Below are 21,900 nucleotides of genomic sequence, written 5' to 3'. Positions count from 1 at the left end.
ATCGACCATGTAATTTGTAATAAACCCCGACCACCAGCTAGCCGGGAAGCAGTGCAGTAGGCCGGTGCTTCGCTGTTTCAGAAACATAAAATCGCATAGCTTGGGAGCTACAGTAACAATATAGCACAGCAAACTATAGTGTTTCTAACTTGGAAACACAGCATAGCTTACTGTATTATCCTGTTTCTGTAGCTCCCATGCACTGAGATGGCGCAGCATCGGCCCACTGCACTGTTTCCCAGCCAGCTGGTGGTGGGGACTGTGTATCACCTTAGTAATGGTGAAATGAGACAACTTCTATGGTCAGCTTTTGAGAGTGTGGATAAGCCTGTGCAAAAAAGTATTTATCTTTTTATCTTCACCTTTTATCCTTGTGTCATTTCCGTGCTGCTTAATTTCTTAATATAACTTTCATTTCTTAATTTATCTGTTTTATTGAATTTAATATATAACCAGTGACAGACTTTACCAACAAGCAAATGCATGGGGTTCCAGAGATCAGGGCGTCCTCTGAGCTAGGAATCCGGCAGGCTGTTCTGGCAGGGAACCACCTACTGGATCTCTCTGACTTGCGTTTCAAGATCTCCGTCCGGCCCCATTAACTATAATGGGGACCAACGGAAATTCGGCTACAAACAGGCAAATATGCAGAGGATCGCCTGGAAGAAAACTGCTGCGCTGATACCTATAGCTAGTGTGAAACTAGCCTATGCTAAATTCTTATCCAACCCCAAAAAAAGTTCAAGCAAAACGCGTATTGGGGCTAGGAGCTGCTGTGTGGTCTGTATTTTATATATGCACTTTCTTTTTAGCTATTTGCATTTATCATATGAATTGGTCAGTTCTGTCTGCCACTAGGCATTGTATCAATGTAGGTCTTTTTTCTGAGTAGCCACTTCAGCTCTCATTTTTACCTATAACCACTCCATTTTATGTACTGTTTTTAACTATAAGCTGTTTCTGAATAAAGATTATCCACTATTTGAACTTGAATGAGTCCATGATCTGTCTGCACCGCAAAATAATAGAACATGTTCTATTTTTTGTGGTGTGAAGGCACGGAGAGAAACCTCATGGAAGCACTCCGTAGTGAATGGGTCCACATCCATGATGCGGTGCACAAACGGCCGGGGCCTGTATATTACAGACCCGCTGTTTGCGGGCCTGGCCGCCATATCTTTGTGTGCATGAGCCATTACTGTGGGGAGACTCTACCAACATAAAAGGGATTGTCCAACACAGATAACTCCAATAACTGTCACAAAGATGAAACTGGAACCAAATCTTCACGCCAAAGGAGGAACAGAGAGGAATTGCAGAGATTTTTTTTCTATTTAAGTCAATTTCATGCTTCTAATATTTTAAGAACTTTCACATGTTGGGAAAGTTCCCTTTAGTTTCCATCTGTTAGTTGTTGCACAAGACATATTGGGGCTCATGTATATAAAGTGTCAGTGGTAGCAAAAGTCATAACTGAGTCTTGAGGTGGCTTTCAGACAGGTTTTTGCTGTCGTTTTTCAGTTTTTTTTTTTTTTTTGCAGTAAAATCGCCAGCTCCAGATGTGACCTCAAGGTCTATGTGATATATGTTAATTACTGTAGGTGGTGTTTTTGTCTTTCTGGCTGCTTTTCAAAAACACAGCATGCTGTAGCGCTTTGTCAAGCAGTGACCCTCTGATTCACTGCTAAGGGGTAACTATTAAATTGGTGGGGGTCCTACTGCTGGGACCCTCATGAGAACAGGGGCCCTTCATTTACCCCATGGAGCCCCTCTGAAATGGACAGAGTGGCTGATCGGAAATGCGTGTTGCTGCTCCATTCATTTCTATGGGAGTGCCAGAGATAGACGAGTACATCGCTCAGCTATCTTCGGCTCTCCCATAGAAATGAATGGAGCAGCAACACGCATTTCCGACCAGCCACTCCATCCATTTCAGGGGGGCTCCACAGGGTAAAGGGCTCCTGTTCTCATGATCTGTGGAGGTCCCAGCGGTAGGACCCCACCGATTTAATAGTTATCCCCTAGCCTGTGGATAGAGGATACCTTTGTTTAAACCAGTGGTGCCCAACCATTTTTTATCTGAGGGCCGCACTAGACTTGGTGTAAATTTCGTGGGGCGGAACCAGGTAGCTTTGCCAGAAAGAAATGCAAACGCTGTGAGGGGGCACGTGTGAGCATTACTACTGTGAAGAGGGCACATATCTGGCATAACTACTGTGAGGGGGCAAATATCTGGGCATAACTACTGTGAGGGGGCACATATCTGAGCATAACTACTGTGAGGGGGCACATATCAGGGTATAACTACTGTGAGAACGGCACATATCAGGGCATAACTACTGTGAAGAGGGCACATATCAGGGCATAACTACTGTGAGGGGGCATGAGTTAGCATTACTACTGTGAAGAGGGCACATATCTGGCATAACTACTGTGAGGGGGCAAGTATCAGGGTATAACTACTGTGAGGGGGCACATATCAGGGTATAACTACTGTGAGGAGGGCACATATCAGGGCATAACTACTGTGAGGAGGGCACATATCAGGGCATAACTACTGTGAGGGGGCACGAGTGAGCATTACTACTGTGAAGAGGGCACATATCTTGCATAACTACTGTGAGGGGGCACATATCTGGGCATAACTACTGTGAGGGGGCACATATCAGGGCATAACTACTGTGAAGAGGGCACATATCTGGGCAAAACTGTGAGGGGGCACATATCTGGGCATAACTACTGTGAGGGGGCACATATCTGGGCATAACTACTGTGAGGGCACATGTGTGAGCATTACGTCTGTGAATAGGGCACATATCTTGGCATTATTACTGTGAGGGGGCACATATCTGGGCATAACTACTGTGAGGGGGCACATATCAGGGTATAACTACTGTGAGGCGGGCACATATCAGGGCATAACTACTGTGAAGAGGGCACATATCAAGGCATAACTACTGTGAGGGGGCACGAGTGAGCATTACTACTGTGAAGAGGGCACATATCTGGCATAACTACTGTGAGGGGGCACATATCTGGGCATAACTACTGTGAGGGGGAACATATCAGGGCATAACTACTGTGAGGGGGCACATATCTGGGCATAACTACTGTGAGGCGGGCACATATCAGGGCATAACTACTGTGAAGAGGGCACATATCAAGGCATAACTACTGTGAGGGGGCACGAGTGAGCATTACTACTGTGAGGAGGGCACATATCAGGGCATAACTACTGCGAAGAGGGCACATATCAGGGCATAACTACTGTAAGGGGGCACATATTTGGGCATAACTACTGTTAGGGGGCACATATCTGGGCATAACTACTGTGAGTGGGCATGTGTGAGCATTACGTCTGTGAAGAGGGCACATATCTTGGCATTATTACTGTGAGGGGGCACATATCTGGGCATAACTACTGTGAGGGGGCATGTGTGAGCATTACGTCTGTGAAGAGGGCATATATCTGGGCATAACTACTGTGAGGGGGCATGTGTGAGCATTACTACTGTGAAGAGGGCACATATCTTGGCATTATTACTGTGAGGGGGCATGGGATGTATACATGTGTGTAATGTATGTAGTGCAGTATGTGATGATCACACACTGCACTACATACATTACACACATGTATACATCACATACTGCGCTGTCACCTTCTTCTGCAAGTCTACCTTGATGTCTGGTCTTTAGGCTTCAGTCAGATCCTCCACCGCCATGCTTGCGCCGTGTGCCCGACACCACCAGGAGCTGGCCCCTCCTCCTTTCATCTCCCGCTGACTTCTCCTACAGCAGGGCGCTCTATCGCTCCATTGCCCGCCCAATCTTACCAATCAGGGGCGTAGCTAGAAATGACTGGGCCCCATAGCAAAAATAATTATGAGCCACCCCCTCCCGGATCTCCCACCCCCACATACCTATCGGACCTCCCACTCCTTCCAGAGCTCCCACCCAAACACCCCTCCAGGACCTCCTACCCCAACGTCCCCACACCCCTCCCTAGATCCCCCTAAGTGTCATTCACAGATCCCCCGTAAGTGTCATCCACAGATCTCCCCTCAGTGTCATCCACAGATCCCCCCGTAAGTGTCATCCACAGATCCCCCCATAAGTGTCATCCACAGATCCCCCCTCAGTGTCATCCACAGATCCCCCCCTCAGTGTCATCCACAGATCCTCCCCTCAGTGTCATCCACAGATATCCCCTTCAGTGTCATCCACAGATCTCATCCCCACCCAGAGCCGCTTCCTAGCTAGTTTAGCACTTGCCTCTGTATGATTGAAGAGAAGCGCCGTAATCTCGCACAGGCGCACTGGCAGAGGCCAGGAAGACGGTGCATGCGCACTTCGATGCCTCTGCCAGTGCGCCTGTGCGAGATTACGGCTCTTCTCTTCAATTTCACAGAGGCAAGTGCAGTGAATAAATTAGCTAGGAGGCGGCGCTGGGCGGGGAGATTGCAGGCACAGGCAGCATCGCTTTGCTGCCTGTGCCGTTCGCAGTGTGCCCTGCGCTGATAAAGTCCTGTTACTGCGCGGGCCGCATGACACGGCTTCGCGGGCCGCATTTGGCCCGCGGGCCGTAGGTTGGGCATCACTGGTCTAAACGCAATACCCCTTTAATGCTATGGTTACTGGCATTTGGTTACTGAACCCATTAAACTGTTTACTTTGATACTAACTATGATCTATGCACTCTGAATTCCAAAAGGCTATGTATGAAATAGTTAACAGGCAGTCCTTAGTAATAGTTGCCCTGTGGTGGGCTGGTCTTATTTTCCCCTGGCTAGAGTAGTTTCTGGCAAGACTGCCAGGATAGAGATGTGCACACTGCTGAAGGGGAAAATGATTATTCTCCCAGTAGACACCATACCTGTGAGTGAAAGCTTCCAGAAAAGAAACTTTGCAAAGAACCAACCTCTGAGGGGAAAAAACATTGAATTTTTGCAGAAGGTTGAAGACCATTAAAGGGACAGTGTTTGGACACTAAGGTAATGCACACATTACTGTACACGGTTAGGGTTAATTGCATCTGGAGTCCCCCACACTACTGAGATGGAATGGCCAGCCGATCTAGGACTGCACCCCACAGCACAATTGGGTATTGCAGATAATTATTAAGTGATTGTAAGCCTTTGGTCATTTGGGAAGATTGTATGTATGTGTGGAAAGAGACTCAGAGAGGACCACCACCATAGCCATTCCTATACACAGCCTTTAGGAAAAACCCTACTCTGTGAAATACTTTATTTTACTATATTCAAGACGGTCTGGTCATTGTGTTCCACATCCCACCCGGCCTCTTGCTGTCCTAACTTGCACCCCACTTGCAGCGTACTCAAGTTGTGTGCAGTAGGTGTTTCTGGGTGATGTAGTGCAATATACACTAACCTGGTACAGCTGACTCTCTGCAAGGGCAGGTATAGGTAGAAATAGTTCGTGACGCCAGTGCCAAGTAAACGGTGGCACGCCGTTTGCGGATGCAGGAATAAATTGAGGAAACGTAGTATTAAAACAGAACTCCAACTTTAGTAGTTTTTCCAAGCAGAGACAATAAAGGAAATGCAGTTCCTCAGCATACAGTCGATTTTGCAATTCGGTCGATGCAGGCAATTCAGTACAGCAGAGTAATTACAGAGTGTTGAACACAGGACTTGCAGCACAGGAGCTTGCACTCTAATTCTGTCTGATCCTGGAATACAGCAATTCTTCACCAAGGCCCATTAACCTAGTTCTGGCCTTATATCCTTGGCTATGGCTTCTATAAGTACCTCCTCTGTCTTTCTGAGTACCTCTGGCTTTCCTGATCTTTGCCTCTGTCTCTCTCAGCTTCTGGAAACTTCCTCAGGCTCTAGAAACTTCTGAGCTGTGGTCTAGACTGACTTCTGCACTCCACACTAGATCAGGTTACACTGACCTTCCCTTCCTTGTCTGGCCCTTATATAAACTAGGGCTCCCTAGCTCCCTCTAATGCCTAAGAGCTGGAATGACACCCCTAGCCGGCCTGTACTGGCAAGTTTCATAGCAACAGGGAAATACATGCATTACATTACATGACATTTTATAAAACTGACATATACCAACTTCCCCATAATTAAGGAGGGACGACAGCACACCAAGTGACCTTTGGTAGTGACGGGTATTACAGTTCCCGTACACTACATACCCCACTGCTTTAAGCTGAGTACGACCTCGTACTCCATCATGGGTCTCCCAACTGGAATCTCTACCTGAAATAGAAAATAGAGACATGCAGGCATACATACATGTAATTCATCTGCATTTACATTTGCATCAGGTCCAATTGGCAAAGGTGCAGGGTAGTGACAAGGGGCGTCGTTCTCTTCTCTCAGGATAGTGAATGGAACGGGGGCGCTGACCTGGCACAGCGTAACATTATAACCAGGATAGTCCATGACAATGAATAAGTCCATGATAAAACAGTAGAAAACGGTATAAAAGTTCTTGGAGGCTCAAATAACAAACATGAGTCCGTACCCAGGTTATTTCTCATTAAATCACAGAGGCTCTCATGCGGTGGAGTCCATCTCTGGGCACAATACTTTTAAAAGAATAAGAATCTCAGAGGCTCAGGTACTTTTGAGTCTGTCTCCGGGCACGGTTCCTTGGTAACTGGTTGCACAATAAAATGGACAGCAAAGACAAGTGCTGTAACACCCCTGATCAACCTGAAAAGGGGGTGAAGGGTAAAAGGTGCAACAAAGGAACAGGCACAACTTGGCGTGGGTAACAAAAGCAGGCAGGAGGTCCTGGAAACAAACGCGGCCTTGCTGACTTTGTGATTTCAGTGGTCAACACCTACCACTGAGCCGTGGACAAACTGGCAGCTGCAACAAAGGACCAGCAACATAGGACTCCTGTCCTGGAAGGGTTAACATCACCTTCGGAAGAAATAAATCAAAGGCCTAGCAGGCTGATCACAGTGGCATATTGTAGCTGCTTGGCTCTGCTGGCAGGTATCGTCTGTAGTAGTCCTCTACAGGAGGATGTGCCCACATAACAGTATCAGGGGGCAGCTGCAGGGTAAAGGGGCCCCTAATAGGTATTGGCCCCATAGGCCTAGGGGTGAACCCTCTGATGGACCGTGCCGGCCCTGGCATAATCACTGCAGGGTGTGACATGCTTGGCGCCGCCGCAGCAAGCGGTCCGGTGCTCTGGGTGCAGCAATTCACGGCAATCGCGGGTCCGGTCTGGGGCACTGACGGAGCAGTGACAACAGAAGGCGGTCGGCGGGTGGTGACAGGCACCCTTACCTCATCCTTCCTCGGCGGTGTCTGGATCCTGGCGGTGTAGGTCTTACGCAACTCCCGCAACTTCTCCTCCAGCCGGACGATCTGCTCACCGATACTCTCTGTGTCGGAGTCGCTGTTCTCTGCTGGCGCCGCCGGCGCAGGTACAGTCACCGATGACGCAGACTCGGCCTCTTCAGGTTCTGGACTTGCATCTGGTCTCCGTCCCATCCGGATGTTCTCAAAGGTAGCACTAAGTCCTTTTAACTGTTCCAGCTCAGATATTGTCTTCTCCCGACGAGGCAGCTCGGGGGAAGGATAGGGGCTCACCCATTTCTCCAACACGGTTGGCTGCCAGAAGACGTTCGGCCCGATGAAGGAGCTCCGCTCCTGAAAGGCGTGATGGGCCGGCTCTGGAGAGCGTTCCGGTTCTCGCTCGCAGCCAGAGTAGTCTTCTCTTTCTTCTGCCTCCCAGTCCTCAGGGTTTCGCTTGGGACGGGTCACAGCAGTCGCATAAGGGCCTCGCAGGCCCTCGGCAGGGGTGTACTTCACTTCCTCTCCCTCACGGAGGCTGTGCTGGTACGAAGGGAGGTAGTCTCTTTTGACAGACCTTCGATTGACATAGAGGTCTCTGCCAGTTAGATAGTCCTGAATAAACCCGTAGCCACGGGGTTTGTCAAACGATAGCACCACTCCCTTTCTCCTTTCCAGGCGGGGTTGGGTGTGCGTATGCTTCTCATGGATGGTCTTGGTTAGTTCCTCATAGACGATCTTAGTCTTTATGTTCCGCTTGATAGCGGCCTCTCGGATCTCCGCCATCAGGGAAGACCATTTGAACGATGGCTGAAAAAAGTCCCTCCATGAGCCATAGTAGGGCTCGGGTTCTTTCTCCCTGGTGCGGCAGGCGGGTTGCTCCGGTCCCGGAGCGTAGGCCGGTGGAGCCTCTTCTGGCTCTACACCGGTGTCGGTCATTTTTTCAATTACAGGTGCGGACGCTGCAGCAACACTCTGCTCACAATCCAACATGCTCGATCCTTCTGAGGAGAGCGATAGGGTCGCGTCAATTACAGCAGCCAGCTCCTCCCATTGCACTGGGAGGCCGCCCCCCAGGTATTCCAGTATATGGAGGGCGGTGTCCATGCTGGCAGACATGCAAATGTCCAGATAAGCCGTGGCGCCTGCCCTTGACCTTCTTCCCGCTTTTTCCTCAGAAAGGCGCCAATTTTTCCCGCCTTTTCGGGATGAAGGTGACGCAGCAGTAAATTCAGCAAGCCCAGCGGCCATCTTTAGGTACAAACGCTGTCTATTCACTGACGGCAAGCAGGAATGTTTAAAGTCCACAAAACCACACTCCAATGCGGCGATTTTCTTCCTCTGTGCAGCGCAATACTGTACAGCGCTTTTTAGAAGTTTTTGACACACTTTGGGTATGATTTTTAATCCACAAAGTCCACTTGAATAAAACAGGAAAATGTCACTTTGGTCACAGGGCAACGGTATAAGGCACAAAGTTCACGCTTCTTGCACTAGAAAGCGTGCGTATCCTGTTCGTGACGCCAAAAGAGAGGTGCAGCGTACTCAAGTTGTGTGCAGTAGGTGTTTCTGGGTGATGTAGTGCAATATACACTAACCTGGTACAGCTGACTCTCTGCAAGGGCAGGTATAGGTAGAAATAGTTTGTGACGCCAGTGCCAAGTAAACGGTGGCACGCCGTTGCGGATGCAGGAATAAATTGAGGAAACGTAGTATTAAAACAGAACTCCAACTTTAGTAGTTTTTCCAAGCAGAGACAATAAAGGAAATGCAGTTCCTCAGCATACAGTCGATTTTGCAATTCGGTCGATGCAGGCAATTCAGTACAGCAGAGTAATTACAGAGTGTTGAACACAGGACTTGCAGCACAGGAGCTTGCACTCTAATTCTGTCTGATCCTGGAATACAGCAATTCTTCACCAAGGCCCATTAACCTAGTTCTGGCCTTATATCCTTGGCTATGGCTTCTATAAGTACCTCCTCTGTCTTTCTGAGTACCTCTGGCTTTCCTGATCTTTGCCTCTGTCTCTCTCAGCTTCTGGAAACTTCCTCAGGCTCTAGAAACTTCTGAGCTGTGGTCTAGACTGACTTCTGCACTCCACACTAGATCAGGTTACACTGACCTTCCCTTCCTTGTCTGGCCCTTATATAAACTAGGGCTCCCTAGCTCCCTCTAATGCCTAAGAGCTGGAATGACACCCCTAGCCGGCCTGTACTGGCAAGTTTCATAGCAACAGGGAAATACATGCATTACATTACATGACATTTTATAAAACTGACATATACCAACTTCCCCATAATTAAGGAGGGACGACAGCACACCAAGTGACCTTTGGTAGTGACGGGTATTACAGTTCCCGTACACTACACACTACCCATTCACTCAATTTTAAGGGCAACCCAGTCACCATCAGGCAGGAGATCACAAAGTCCAGGGTGTGCTCGAGGGGTAGAAGGGTTGCACTTCTCCAAAAAAACTGTACGCCCAGCCTGGGAGAGCAAGTGAGCAAGCAGAGTTCACACCTCAGTTATTTGGTCAGCTATTTCCATCAGTTATTGTAAACTAAAACCAGGATCAGGTATAATGGAAAGATTTGCACCTGTTCTGTGTCTTTGACCCACACCTAGTTTATGCCACCTTCAGGACTACAACCACCCTCATCTCCACTGCTACCACTCCCATCATCTCCACCCTTCAATGCCTCCAGACATCCCCTAGCAGGCCGGCCAATGTTTTGCACAAGGAGAAAATGTAAGTGGGCAAACACACATTTTGCAAAAGATGCCCGAAAAAAACATCACAAAAAAAGTGGCAAAAACACAGGTGGCCAGACTAACACAGGAAGTTATTCTGGCATTTTTACAACCCCAAAAACCTCAGTGCAAAGAGGACCTGTTACTGCCTCTGATGTGTGCTTATTAATTAAATGCTGGAGCATTTTGTATTAGAACTTTGCATTATGCCATTCCTCTGTTATTCCTCGTAGAGGTTGAGCCCCCACTGATTGGGGTTATCCAAACCCTATAATGATTCCCCCAATGCCCGGGCACGTAATATAGATTTTACTTACTGTACCTGCTCCCCGGCACCAGTGTTGCTCCTGATCCCTGCACGGCCGCCGCTGCATCTCCCCGTCACACGGATCAAAACATCTGGTGGAGAGGAAGGGGGGCAGCCAATAGCATGCCGCGACGTGGACGAGCCTCCCTAGCGTCACCCGCGATGCTAGGGAGGCTTGTCCCAGTCACGGCTATTGACTGAACCCTTTCCCCCCTGTTGCTGGATGGTTTGATCTGCGCAACAGGGAGACGCAGCTGCGGCCGTGCGAGGATCAGGAGCGACGCGGGTGCCGGGGAGCAAGTCAGTATAATCAATATGAGGTGCCCGGGCATGGGGGAGGTCAATTTAGGGGTTGGCCTCTACATAAGTTAGGTGGATCCATTGCAAGTGCAGGGGCTTATTAAGACCGGCCTCTAAAACGCCGGTCTTAATAAATGACCCCCATAATGTGGGATATAGGTCATGGAATCTGTCCTTCTCTGCTAACTTTTCTATGCCAGTAATGTTTCACTTCTACTCATCTGAGTCATCAAGAGCTGTACTGTCTCTATAAATATCCCATCTTAGGGAGACGTAACATTCTTTACATATCTTGGCAATGTTCTTAAATATATTGAGGACCGGGAAATCACCAGCATTCCCTATCGCTGCAAATATTCAAAAAACATTTTGACTTTTATGGTTCTAAAAATATTCTGGTGTGAAATCCTGATGGTCCAACATTTGTGGAACACAGAGGTTCTCTTCTGCTTATCCCATGCCCACATGTACCCGATGTGCAGTTGCAACTTGCCACTATTTTGCAGAGATACCGTAACTTGCTTCACCCCAGAACATGGATGGGCTCCATACAAGTGCATGGAGGAACTTACAGAAGAGCACACACAATGAAGCATCATCAAACGTCATTGGCATTTATCAACCCCAAACACACTGTTGCACAACCCACTGTTTTCACACCTCCTGTGCTTTGTGATGTGAGTGGATACAGGTTTCATCTCACATTTTACAAAGCATGGGAGCTCTGAGAGTAGTGGGTAAAAGCTGCTGACAGCTCCCACTGCAAGAAGAACAATATATGATGAGATTGTGAAAGAGAAAATGATGCCAAGGGTTAGGTAAGACTAGTACCTTCTATGTGGAAGTGACAGGCATTATATCTATTAGCAGTCACAGTGCCCAATGTACTGGGAAAGGATGATGTACTATATGCAGCAGCACAGGTCGCCCATCCCTAAGGCCGTCCCTGCATTAGAGAGAACGTGGTATCCATCTAAGTGGGCCAGGGTCTGAACATTCCATTAAAACCAATTCTGGCCATGATGAGGTCAAGTCAAGTAGGAAAAAATGGTGGAGCCAGGTAGCTACAGTCTATTGGGGATGCTACTGAGAGGGGTAGTCAGATGATGCTGGATGGAGGGAAGAGATGACACTGGTGGAAGAGATGATACTAGAGGGAGGGCAGAGATGATATGGGAGGTAGAAGTGATACTGGAGGGAGTAGAAAGAGGATACTATCCTCAGGACAGGTCATCGATATCAGATCGGCGGGGGTCCAACACCCGGCACCCCCGCTGATCAGCTGTATGAGGAGATGGCGCATGCAATGTCTCTCTTTCTGCTCACTGCCGCTTTTCCGTAGACAGCAGCGGCGAACAGGAAGAGAGAAGGGAGATGGCATGTGCACATTGCATGCGCCGTCTCCTTATACAGCTGATCGGCGGGGGGTGCCGGGTGTTGTCAGCCTGAGGATAGGTCATCAATATTAAAACCCGGACAACCCCTTTAACCACCTCAGCCCCCAGTGCTTAAACACCCTGAAAGACCAGGCCACTTTTTACACTTCTGACCTACACTACTTTCACCGTTTATTGCTCGGTCATGCAACTTACCACCCAAATGAATTTTACCTCCTTTTCTTCTCACTAATAGAGCTTTCATTTGGTGGTATTTCATTGCTGCTGACATTTTTACTTTTTTTGTTATTAATCGAAATTTAACGATTTTTTTGCAAAAAAAAGACATTTTTCACTTTCAGTTGTAAAATTTTGCAAAAAAAAACGACATCCATATAGAAATTTTGCTCTAAATTTATAGTTCTACATGTCTTTGATAAAAAAAAATGTTTGGGTAAAAAAAAAATGGTTTGGGTAAAAGTTATAGCGTTTACAAACTATGGTACAAAAATGTGAATTTCCGCTTTTTGAAGCAGCTCTGACTTTCTGAGCACCTGTCATGTTTCCTGAGGTTCTACAATGCCCAGACAGTACAAACACCCCACAAATGACCCCATTTCTGAAAGTACACACCCTAAGGTATTCGCTGATAGGCATAGTGAGTTCATAGAACTTTTTATTTTTTGTCACAAGTTAGCGGAAAATGATGATTTTTTTTTTTTTTTCTTACAAAGTCTCATATTACACTAACTTGTGACAAAAAATAAAAAGTTCTATGAACTCACTATGCCCATCAGCGAATACCTTGGGGTCTCTTCTTTCCAAAATGGGGTCACTTGTGGGGTAGTTATACTGCCCTGGCATTCTAGGGGCCCAAATGTGTGGTAAGGAGTTTGAAATCAAATTCTGTAAAAAATGACCTGTGAAATCCGAAAGGTGCTCTTTGGAATATGGGCCCCTTTGCCCACCTAGGCTGCAAAAAAGTGTCACACATCTGGTATCTCCGTACTCAGGAGAAGGTGGGGAATGTGTTTTGGGGTGTCATTTTATATATACCCATGCTGGGTGAGAGAAATATCTTGGCAAAAGACAACTTTTCCCATTTTTTTATACAAAGTTGTCATTTGACCAAGATATTTATCTCACCCAGCATGGGTATATGTAAAAAGACACCCCAAAACACATTCCTCAACTTCTCCTGAGTACGGGGATACCAGATGTGTGACACTTTTTTGCAGCCTAGGTGGGCAAAGGGGCCCATATTCCAAAGAGCACCTTTCGGATTTCACTCCTCATTTTTTCCTGAATTTGATTTCAAACTCCTTACCACACATTTGGGCCCCTAGAATACCAGGGCAGTATAACTACCCCACAAGTGACCCCATTTTGGAAAGAAGACACCCCAAGGTATTCCGTGAGGGGCATGGCGAGTTCCTAGAATTTTTTATTTTTTGTCACAAGTTAGTGGAAAATGATGATTTTTATTTATTTTTTTTCATACAAAGTCTCATATTCCACAAACTTGTGACAAAAAATAAAAACTTCCATGAACTCACTATGCCCATCAGCGAATACCTTGGGGTCTCTTCTTTCCAAAATGGGGTCACTTGTGGGGTAGTTATACTGCCCTGGCATTCTAGGGGCCCAAATGTGTGGTAAGTAGGTAAATGACCTGTGAAATCCGAAAGGTGCTCTTTGGAATGTGGGCCCCTTTGCCCACCTAGGCTGCAAAAAAGTGTCACACATCTGGTATCTCTGTATTCAGGAGAAGTTGAGGAATGTGTTTTGGGGTGTCTTTTTACATATACCCATGCTGGGTGAGATAAATATCTTGGTCAAATGCCAACTTTGTATAAAAAAATGGGAAAAGTTGTCTTTTGCCAAGATATTTCTCTCACCCAGCATGGGTATATGTAAAATGACACCCCAAAACACATTCCCCAACTTCTCCCGATTACGGAGATACCAGATGTGTGACACTTTTTTGCAGCCGAGGTGGGCAAAGGGGCCCATATTCAAAAGAGCACCTTTCGGATTTCACAGGTCATTTTTTACAGAATTTGATTTCAAACTCCTTACCACACATTTGGGCCCCTAGAATGCCAGGGCAGTATAACTACCCCACAAGTGACCCCATTTTGGAAAGAAGAGACCCCAAGGTATTCGCTGATGGGCATAGTGAGTTCATGGAAGTTTTTATTTTTTGTCACAAGTTAGTGGAATATGAGACTTTGTATGAAAAAAAAAAAAAAAAAAAAATAAGCATTTTCCACTAACTTGTGACAAAAAATAAAAAATTCTAGGAACTCGCCATGCCCCTCACGGAATACCTTGGGGTGTCTTCTTTCCAAAATGGGGTCACTTGTGGGGTAGTTATACTGCCCTGGCATTTTCCAGGGGCCCTAATGTGTGTTAAGTAGGTAAATGACCTGTGAAATCCTAAAGGTGCTCTTTGGAATATGGGCCCCTTTGCCCACCTAGGCTGCAAAAAAGTGTCACACATGTGGTATCGCCGTATTCAGGAGAAGTTGGGGAATGTGTTTTGGGGTGTCATTTTACATATACCCTTGCTGGGTGAGAGAAATATCTTGGCAAAAGACAACTTTTCCCATTTTTTTATACAAAGTTGGCATTTGACCAAGATATTTCTCTCACCCAGCATGGGTATATGTAAAATGACACCCCAAAACACATTCCCCAACTTCTCCTGAGTACGGCGATACCAGATGTGTGACACTTTTTTGCAGCCTAGATGCGCAAAGGTGCCCAAATTCCTTTTAGGAGGGCATTTTTAGACATTTGGATACCAGACTTCTTCTCACGCTTTGGGGCCCCTAGAATGCCAGGGCAGTATAAATACCCCACATGTGACCCCATTTTGGAAAGAAGACACCCCAAGGTATTCAATGAGGGGCATGGCGAGTTCATAGAAATTTTTTTTTTTTGGCACAAGTTAGCGGAAATTTATATTTTTAATTTTTTTCTCACAAAGTCTCCCGTTCCGCTAACTTGGGACAAAAATTTCAATCTTTCATGGACTCAATATGCCCCTCACGGAATACCTGGGGGTGTCTTCTTTCCGAAATGGGGTCACATGTGGGGTATTTATACTGCCCTGGCATTCTAGGGGCCCTAAAGCGTGAGAAGAAGTCTGGAATATAAATGTCTAAAAAATTTTACGCATTTGGATTCCGTGAGGGGTATGGTGAGTTCATGTGAGATTTTATTTTTTGACACAAGTTAGTGGAATATGAGACTTTGTAAGAAAAAAAAAAAAAAATTCCGCTAACTTGGGCCAAAAAAATATCTGAATGGAGCCTTACAGAGGGGTGATCAATGACAGGGGGGTGATCAATGACAGGGGGGTGATCAATGACAGGGGGGTGATCAATGACAGGGGGGTGATCAGGGAGTCTATATGGGGTGATAACCACAGTCATTGATCACGCCCGTGTAAGGCTTCATTCAGAAGTCCGGATGCGTTTTGCGGATCCGATCCATCTATCAGTGCATCCGTAAAAATCATGCGGACATCTGAATGGAGCTTTACAGGGGGGTAATCAATGACAGGGGGGTAATCAGGGAGTCTATATGGGGTGATCACCACAGTCATTGATCATGCCCCTGTAAGGCTTCATTCAGACGTCCGGATGCGTTTTGCGGATCCGATCCATCTATCAGTGCATCCGTAAAAATCATGCGGACATCTGAATGGAGCTTTACAGGGGGGTAATCAATGACAGGGGGGTAATCAATGACAGGGGGGTGATCAGGGAGTCTATATGGGGTGATCACCACAGTCATTGATCATGCCCCTGTAAGGCTTCATTCAGACGTCCGGATGCGTTTTGCGGATCCGATCCATCTATCAGTGCATCCGTAAAAATCATGCGGACATCTGAATGGAGCTTTACATGGGGGGTAATCAATGACAGGGGGGTGATCACCACAGTCATTGATCATGCCCCTGTAAGGCTTCATTCAGACGACCGGATGCGTTTTGCGGATCCGATCCATGTATCAGTGCATCCGTAAAAATCATGCGGACATCTGAATGGAGCTTTACAGGGGGGTGATCAGGGAGTCTATATGGGGTGATCACCACAGTCATTGATCATGCCCCTGTAAGGCTTCATTCAGACGTCCGGATGCGTTTTGCGGATCCGATCCATCTATCAGTGCATCCGTAAAAATCATGCGGACATCTGAATGGAGCTTTACAGGGGGGTAATCAATGACAGGGGGGTAATCAATGACAGGGGGGTGATCAGGGAGTCTATATGGGGTGATCACCACAGTCATTGATCATGCCCCTGTAAGGCTTCATTCAGACGTCCGGATGCGTTTTGCGGATCCGATCCATCTATCAGTGCATCCGTAAAAATCATGCGGACATCTGAATGGAGCTTTACAGGGGGGTAATCAATGACAGGGGGGTGATCACCACAGTCATTGATCATGCCCCTGTAAGGCTTCATTCAGACGACCGGATGCGTTTTGCGGATCCGATCCATGTATCAGTGCATCCGTAAAAATCATGCGGACATCTGAATGGAGCTTTACAGGGGGGTAATCAATGACAGGGGGGTAATCAATGACAGGGGGGGTGATCAGGGAGTCTATATGGGGTGATCACCACAGTCATTGATCACGCCCCTGTAAGGCTTCATTCAGACGTCCGGATGCGTTTTGCGGATCCGATCCATCTATCAGTGGATCCGTAAAAATCATGCGGACGTCTGAATGGAGCTTTACAGGGGGTTGATCAATGACAGGGGGGTAATCAATGACAGGGGGGTGATCAGGGAGTCTATATGGGGTGATCAGGGGTGATTAGGGGTGATCAGGGGCTAATAAGGGGTTAATAAGTGACGGGGGGGGGGGGGGTAGTGTAGTGTAGTGGTGCTTGGTGCTACTTTACTGAGCTACCTGTGTCCTCTGGTGGTCGATCCAAACAAAGGGGACCACCAGAGGACCAGGTAGCAGGTATATTAGACGCTGTTATCAAAACAGCGTCTAATATACCTGTTAGGGGTTAAAAAAAACACATCTCCAGCCTGCCAGCGAACGATCGCCGCTGGCAGGCTGGAGATCAACTCTCTTACCTTCCGTTCCTGTGAGCGCGCGCGCCTGTGTGCGCGCGTTCACAGGAAGTCTCGCGAGATGACGCGTATATGCGTGACTGTGCGCAGCGCTGCCACCTCCGGAACGCGATCCTGCGTTAGGCGGTCCGGAGGTGGTTAAGAAGAATACATCTGACACCTGACAGAGCCTGTATAGTAGCATACAGCCCTACATGAGTATCCCAATTATAACCGTTATTCCTATTAACAATTTTTCCATGCCGCAGTAGCTGCCTGTGTCTGAAACCATGCCTACCGGTTGTCGAATAATAAGCAAATTAGATGCACGTTTTTGTCGCATTTTTACCCATAAAAACATACGACCAATGACCGTCATGGGTTTGCAGGTAAAATTTGAAATGTGTAATTACTGGCACAATTGTGCGGCTGATTTAGGCCTCTTTCATACAGTCAGTGTTTGCTCAGCTATTTCCATCAGTGATTTTGAGCCAAAACCAAGAGTGAAGCCTCCACAGAGATATGGTATAATGGACAGATTTGGAGTTGGACCTCTTCTGTGCTTTTTGGATCTGCACTTAGTTTTGGCTCACAATCACTGATGTTTAAAAGAGGCCTAACACAAACTCACCCATAGGCTGTGGTGACGTATATATTGTGGTTATATTGGGAAAAGCCAATATGACGGAAGTCACAAAGATCTCCTTCAATCATTCGGACAATATCAAGCATAAGGGGCTGTAAACAATCACATGGTAAACACCCTTCCTGCCCCAAGCAGCTCCCTTAGACATTACCTTTGACGACATGATGACCCCGGTCAAATCTCTGGAGGAAAATGAGGACCTGTCAAGAGAGGAGAGATTTATTGAAGAAGGCAAAGAAGAAGAGGACAATAACAAGTACAAGGTTAATGGAAAAGATGCAAGATCAGAATATTTAATGTGGATAGGAAAATAAAAAAGTAAATCCTTGAGGAGTCTGCTTCCGCCTGGATGTCCTAGTGCATTCAGTGATTACTTGAAAACTGGCTAACATCCAGGCACGCTGGAGAACTGAAAGAGGGGGAGGCCATAAATTCAACTGAGGCTGTGGAGCAGAATGATCTATGGTACTGGACAAAAGATGCAGGGCACACCCAGGGCATCAAGCCCCCTTCATTGAGCTGGTCATCAGGGGTCCAAAGGTCCATCCTTTTAGCAAAACCTCTGTTTGCTGCTATAAATGACAATATTAAAGGAAATGTATCAGTTAGAACCAGAAAGCAACGCCCATCCTTTCTTCTACTCTGCTTTTATTTTCTGATTACAGATTTTTTAATTCTGTCTCCTGAACATTATTATGGGGGCAGCCACCTTGCCTGAGCTGTTCTTAACAGGATTTGGAAAGCATTAATAAAATAGCTTTTTACAGCAGCCACATGGCCCATAGACACAACTGTCAGGAGGGGATCTCATTGGCTTCTGTGAGGCATGCCCTGAGACCATAAGCTTTAGGCCTCCTGCACACGGACGTGTACAGATAGGATATCATTACAGACAGGATTTGAATGACAGATAAGCAGGTAACTGCAGTAAAGCAATCTGTACAGAGCAAGAGGTGGCAACTATTATTAGGCCTGGTGGTCAGTGTGAAAATTTAAGGATTTCATGGGTTTTGTTCAAATATAGATATTGTCATGGAAAGTTAAAAATAACATCATTTTCTAATGACATGTTTCCTTTAAAGGGCTTGTCTCACATCAGCAAGTGGCATTTATCATGTAGAGAAAGTTAACACAAGGCTTTTACTAATGTATTGTGATTGTCCATATTGCCTCCTTTGCTGGCTGGATTCATTTTTCCATCACATTATACACTGCTAATATCCAGGGGTTATGACAACCTTGCAATCCAGCAGTGGTGGCCATTCTTGCACACTGTAGCAAAGCTCTGGCCTATCTGGTGGCTGGGACCGTGGGACCATAGGAACGCATCCTGTCCCAGCCACCTCGTATCTGTGCTGCAGCGGTGGTCATAACCCCTGGAACTGAATGGTGTATAATGTGTTGGAAAAATAATGAAGTCAGCAAAATGGACAATCACAATACATTAGTAAGTGCCTTGTATTAAAGGACCTCTGATTTATAGCAGTCAAACAGGCTGACCTGAGACATGTGCGCTGGTTAGCAGAAGCTTTATGTGTTGGTCCCATCTCAATATGTTCCCGTATTTTGGAGAAAAATGAAATTTTAATTTATGCAAATGAGCCTCGAGGAGCAATGTGGGCGTTGCCATTACACCTAAAGGCTCTGCCACGCCCTCTGCACTTTGATTGACAGGGCCAGGCAGTAAAAATGTTTGAAAATGAGGATAGGACCAACAGATAGTTTCTGCTGTCCAGCGCACAGGTCTCAGGCCAGCCTGTTTTACTGCTATAAATCTGGTGACAGAATCCCTTTAACTTTGTCTACATGATAAATGCCCTTTGCTGAAGTGAAACAACCCCTTTAAGGACCTTTTTCAAAGGTAGTTGATCGGGAACGAACATTTGTGCTAACACTTTGTACTGACTATTGGCTGTAAAGCGATTGACCTCAGTTACACACGTGAAGCTTTGATCTGTATCACTTATGCTGGATCAGGATAGGGTTTCAACTTTTGCCGTGAAGAGAATTATCAAGATTTATCAAAACTGGTGTAAAGGAAAACTAGCGTAGCTGCCCATAGCAACCAATCAGATTGCACCTTTCATTTTCCAAAGGACCGCTGAAAAATGAAAGATGGAATCTGATTGGTTGCTATGGGCAACTAAGGCTACTTTCACACTAGCGGCACGGACCTCCAGCAGGCTGTTCCGTCGGGTTAACAGCCTGTCGGATCCATCCTGCCGCTAGTGAACGTGTGCCCCCGGACTGCCGCTCCGTCCCCATTGACTATAATGGGGGAGGGGCGGAGTTACGGCAGCGCACGGCAAGAGGCTTCCGGAATAAATGTCGGACATGTCGTAGTTTTATTCCGGCAGCCTCTCACCGTGCGCTACCGTGCCTCTGCCGGAACTCCGCCCCCGCCCCCATTATAGTCAGTGGGGATGGAGCGGCAGTCCGGGGGCACACGTTCACTAGCGGCAGGACGGATCCGACAGGCTGTTCAACCGACGGAACAGCCTGCCGGAGGTCGGTGCCACTAGTGTGAAAGTAGCCTAAGCCAGTTTTACATCAGTTTTGATAAATCTCCCCATAGAGAAATTAGTCAATGATTGGGTCTCTGTTTGGGATGAAACAACATTGCAGTTGCTGACGGTGTCCATTTGGATCACCAAAAGATCCAAAAAGCACAAAATTTTGCTGCCCCCAAAAAAACAGCATCAGTCTGAGTATGGATTTCCTTTATATGGGTTGTACTAGATCAGAAAAAACGGGTCTGCTATCTCTTCAAAAACAGCACCCCTCTTGTCCATGGGCTGTGTCTGGTACTGCAGCTTATCCCTATGGACAAGAGAGGTGCTGTTTCGGTCAAAATAGCAGATCTTTTTTTTTCTAAACCCAGATTGCCACTTAAAATTTTTAAGAAAACTACCGGTAATTCTGGTTTTAAAACCACCAAAAGTAAGAAATTTACAACAACAAAAAACCTATAAAAACCTCTCTTGCCTAATGCATCACATAATGCTTGTATATAACGGTCCGCTGCCTTTCCCTCATGCTCTCTGATACTCCTGTGAACCCTTTTATGGAATATTATTCACGGTGCAGCCACCCTGGCTCAGACCCAGAAGTCCTACTGGAGACCCTGGTGTAAATCACATCCAGGAGGTTTATGCATGACTCATGTGTCTTGGAATGAAGCCTTTATTTTAGGCTGCGTAGAGAAGACTTCAGTGTTACTCCTACAACCAACCATTCATTCTCCTGCTTCAGTCATTACAAACCTACAGATACATATTCTTGGTTCCTTTTTATAAGGATCGTGTTCGGAGACTCCATCACAGAGTCAGTCCTATTTGCAGCATGCAGCACTATATTTTTTTTTTGGGTAAAATAATGAAAAACCCTGACAGAAAAAAAACAGACTTCATTATAAGGAATTATTTGCTCCTATGACAGAACTGAGAAAAATAATTCAAAATACAGATGTGAACATAGCCGAAGATCATACGTGGGAATTTATCAAAAAGGTTTCCTATGAACTGCACTTGTAGAAACCCCCTTTAAGAAAGGTGTTCTATATGCCATTCTTAACCTGGAGTGCAACGCAATGCCTCCTACTGAACTCCAGAAAATGAGATCTACGACTGCTAAGAGCTGTAATTTGTGCCAATTTCTGGTTATAATGGGTTCCCACACCTCCAGAAAATCCCTGCCCATTTTCTGCAAAACCGTTCCCACTTTTCACATCTCTTTTGAAAAGTAGTGAGAGATGTTAAGGGATTGTCTTATCTCAGACTTTGATGGCGTATCGCTAGGATATACCAACCAAGTAAGATAGGTGCAGGTCCCACCTCTGGGATCCCCACCTATCTCCAGAACAAGCCCCCAGAACTCAAGGAGAAGGCATGGTGCAAGTGCAGCACTTTTCATCCACCATTATGGGAGTTCCGAAAATAGAAGAGCGCTGGCTCAGTTATTTTTGGAACTCCCATAGAAGTGAATGGAGACCACCACCCCATGCGCGGAGTGCTCTCCTTCACTTCAGAGATGCTAGTTCTGAAGATAAGTGTAGGTCCCAAAGGTGGGATCCACTCCTATCTGACTTTGATGGTGGTATATCCTAGCGATATACCATCAAAGGCTGAGATGACCCCTATAAGAAGTTTCAAAT

General features: G+C 46.5%; 1 protein-coding gene across 1 annotated transcript in view; it reads right to left on the bottom strand.

The window, feature by feature from the left end:
- The window catches only part of ANXA6 (annexin A6), an 88,908-nt gene that overhangs the window by 53,541 nt on the left and 13,467 nt on the right, over positions 1 to 21,900 (bottom strand). The window contains exon 2 of the mRNA XM_040440363.1: positions 17,899 to 17,947. Coding sequence (XP_040296297.1) covers positions 17,899 to 17,910 — 12 coding nt within the window. The 5' untranslated portion in view covers positions 17,911 to 17,947. The remainder of the gene's footprint in view (positions 1 to 17,898; positions 17,948 to 21,900) is intronic.

This window comes from Bufo bufo, chromosome 1 (assembly GCF_905171765.1).
Source record: "Bufo bufo chromosome 1, aBufBuf1.1, whole genome shotgun sequence".
NCBI lineage: Eukaryota > Metazoa > Chordata > Amphibia > Anura > Bufonidae > Bufo > Bufo bufo.
This window is presented reverse-complemented; position numbering and strand designations above follow the sequence as displayed.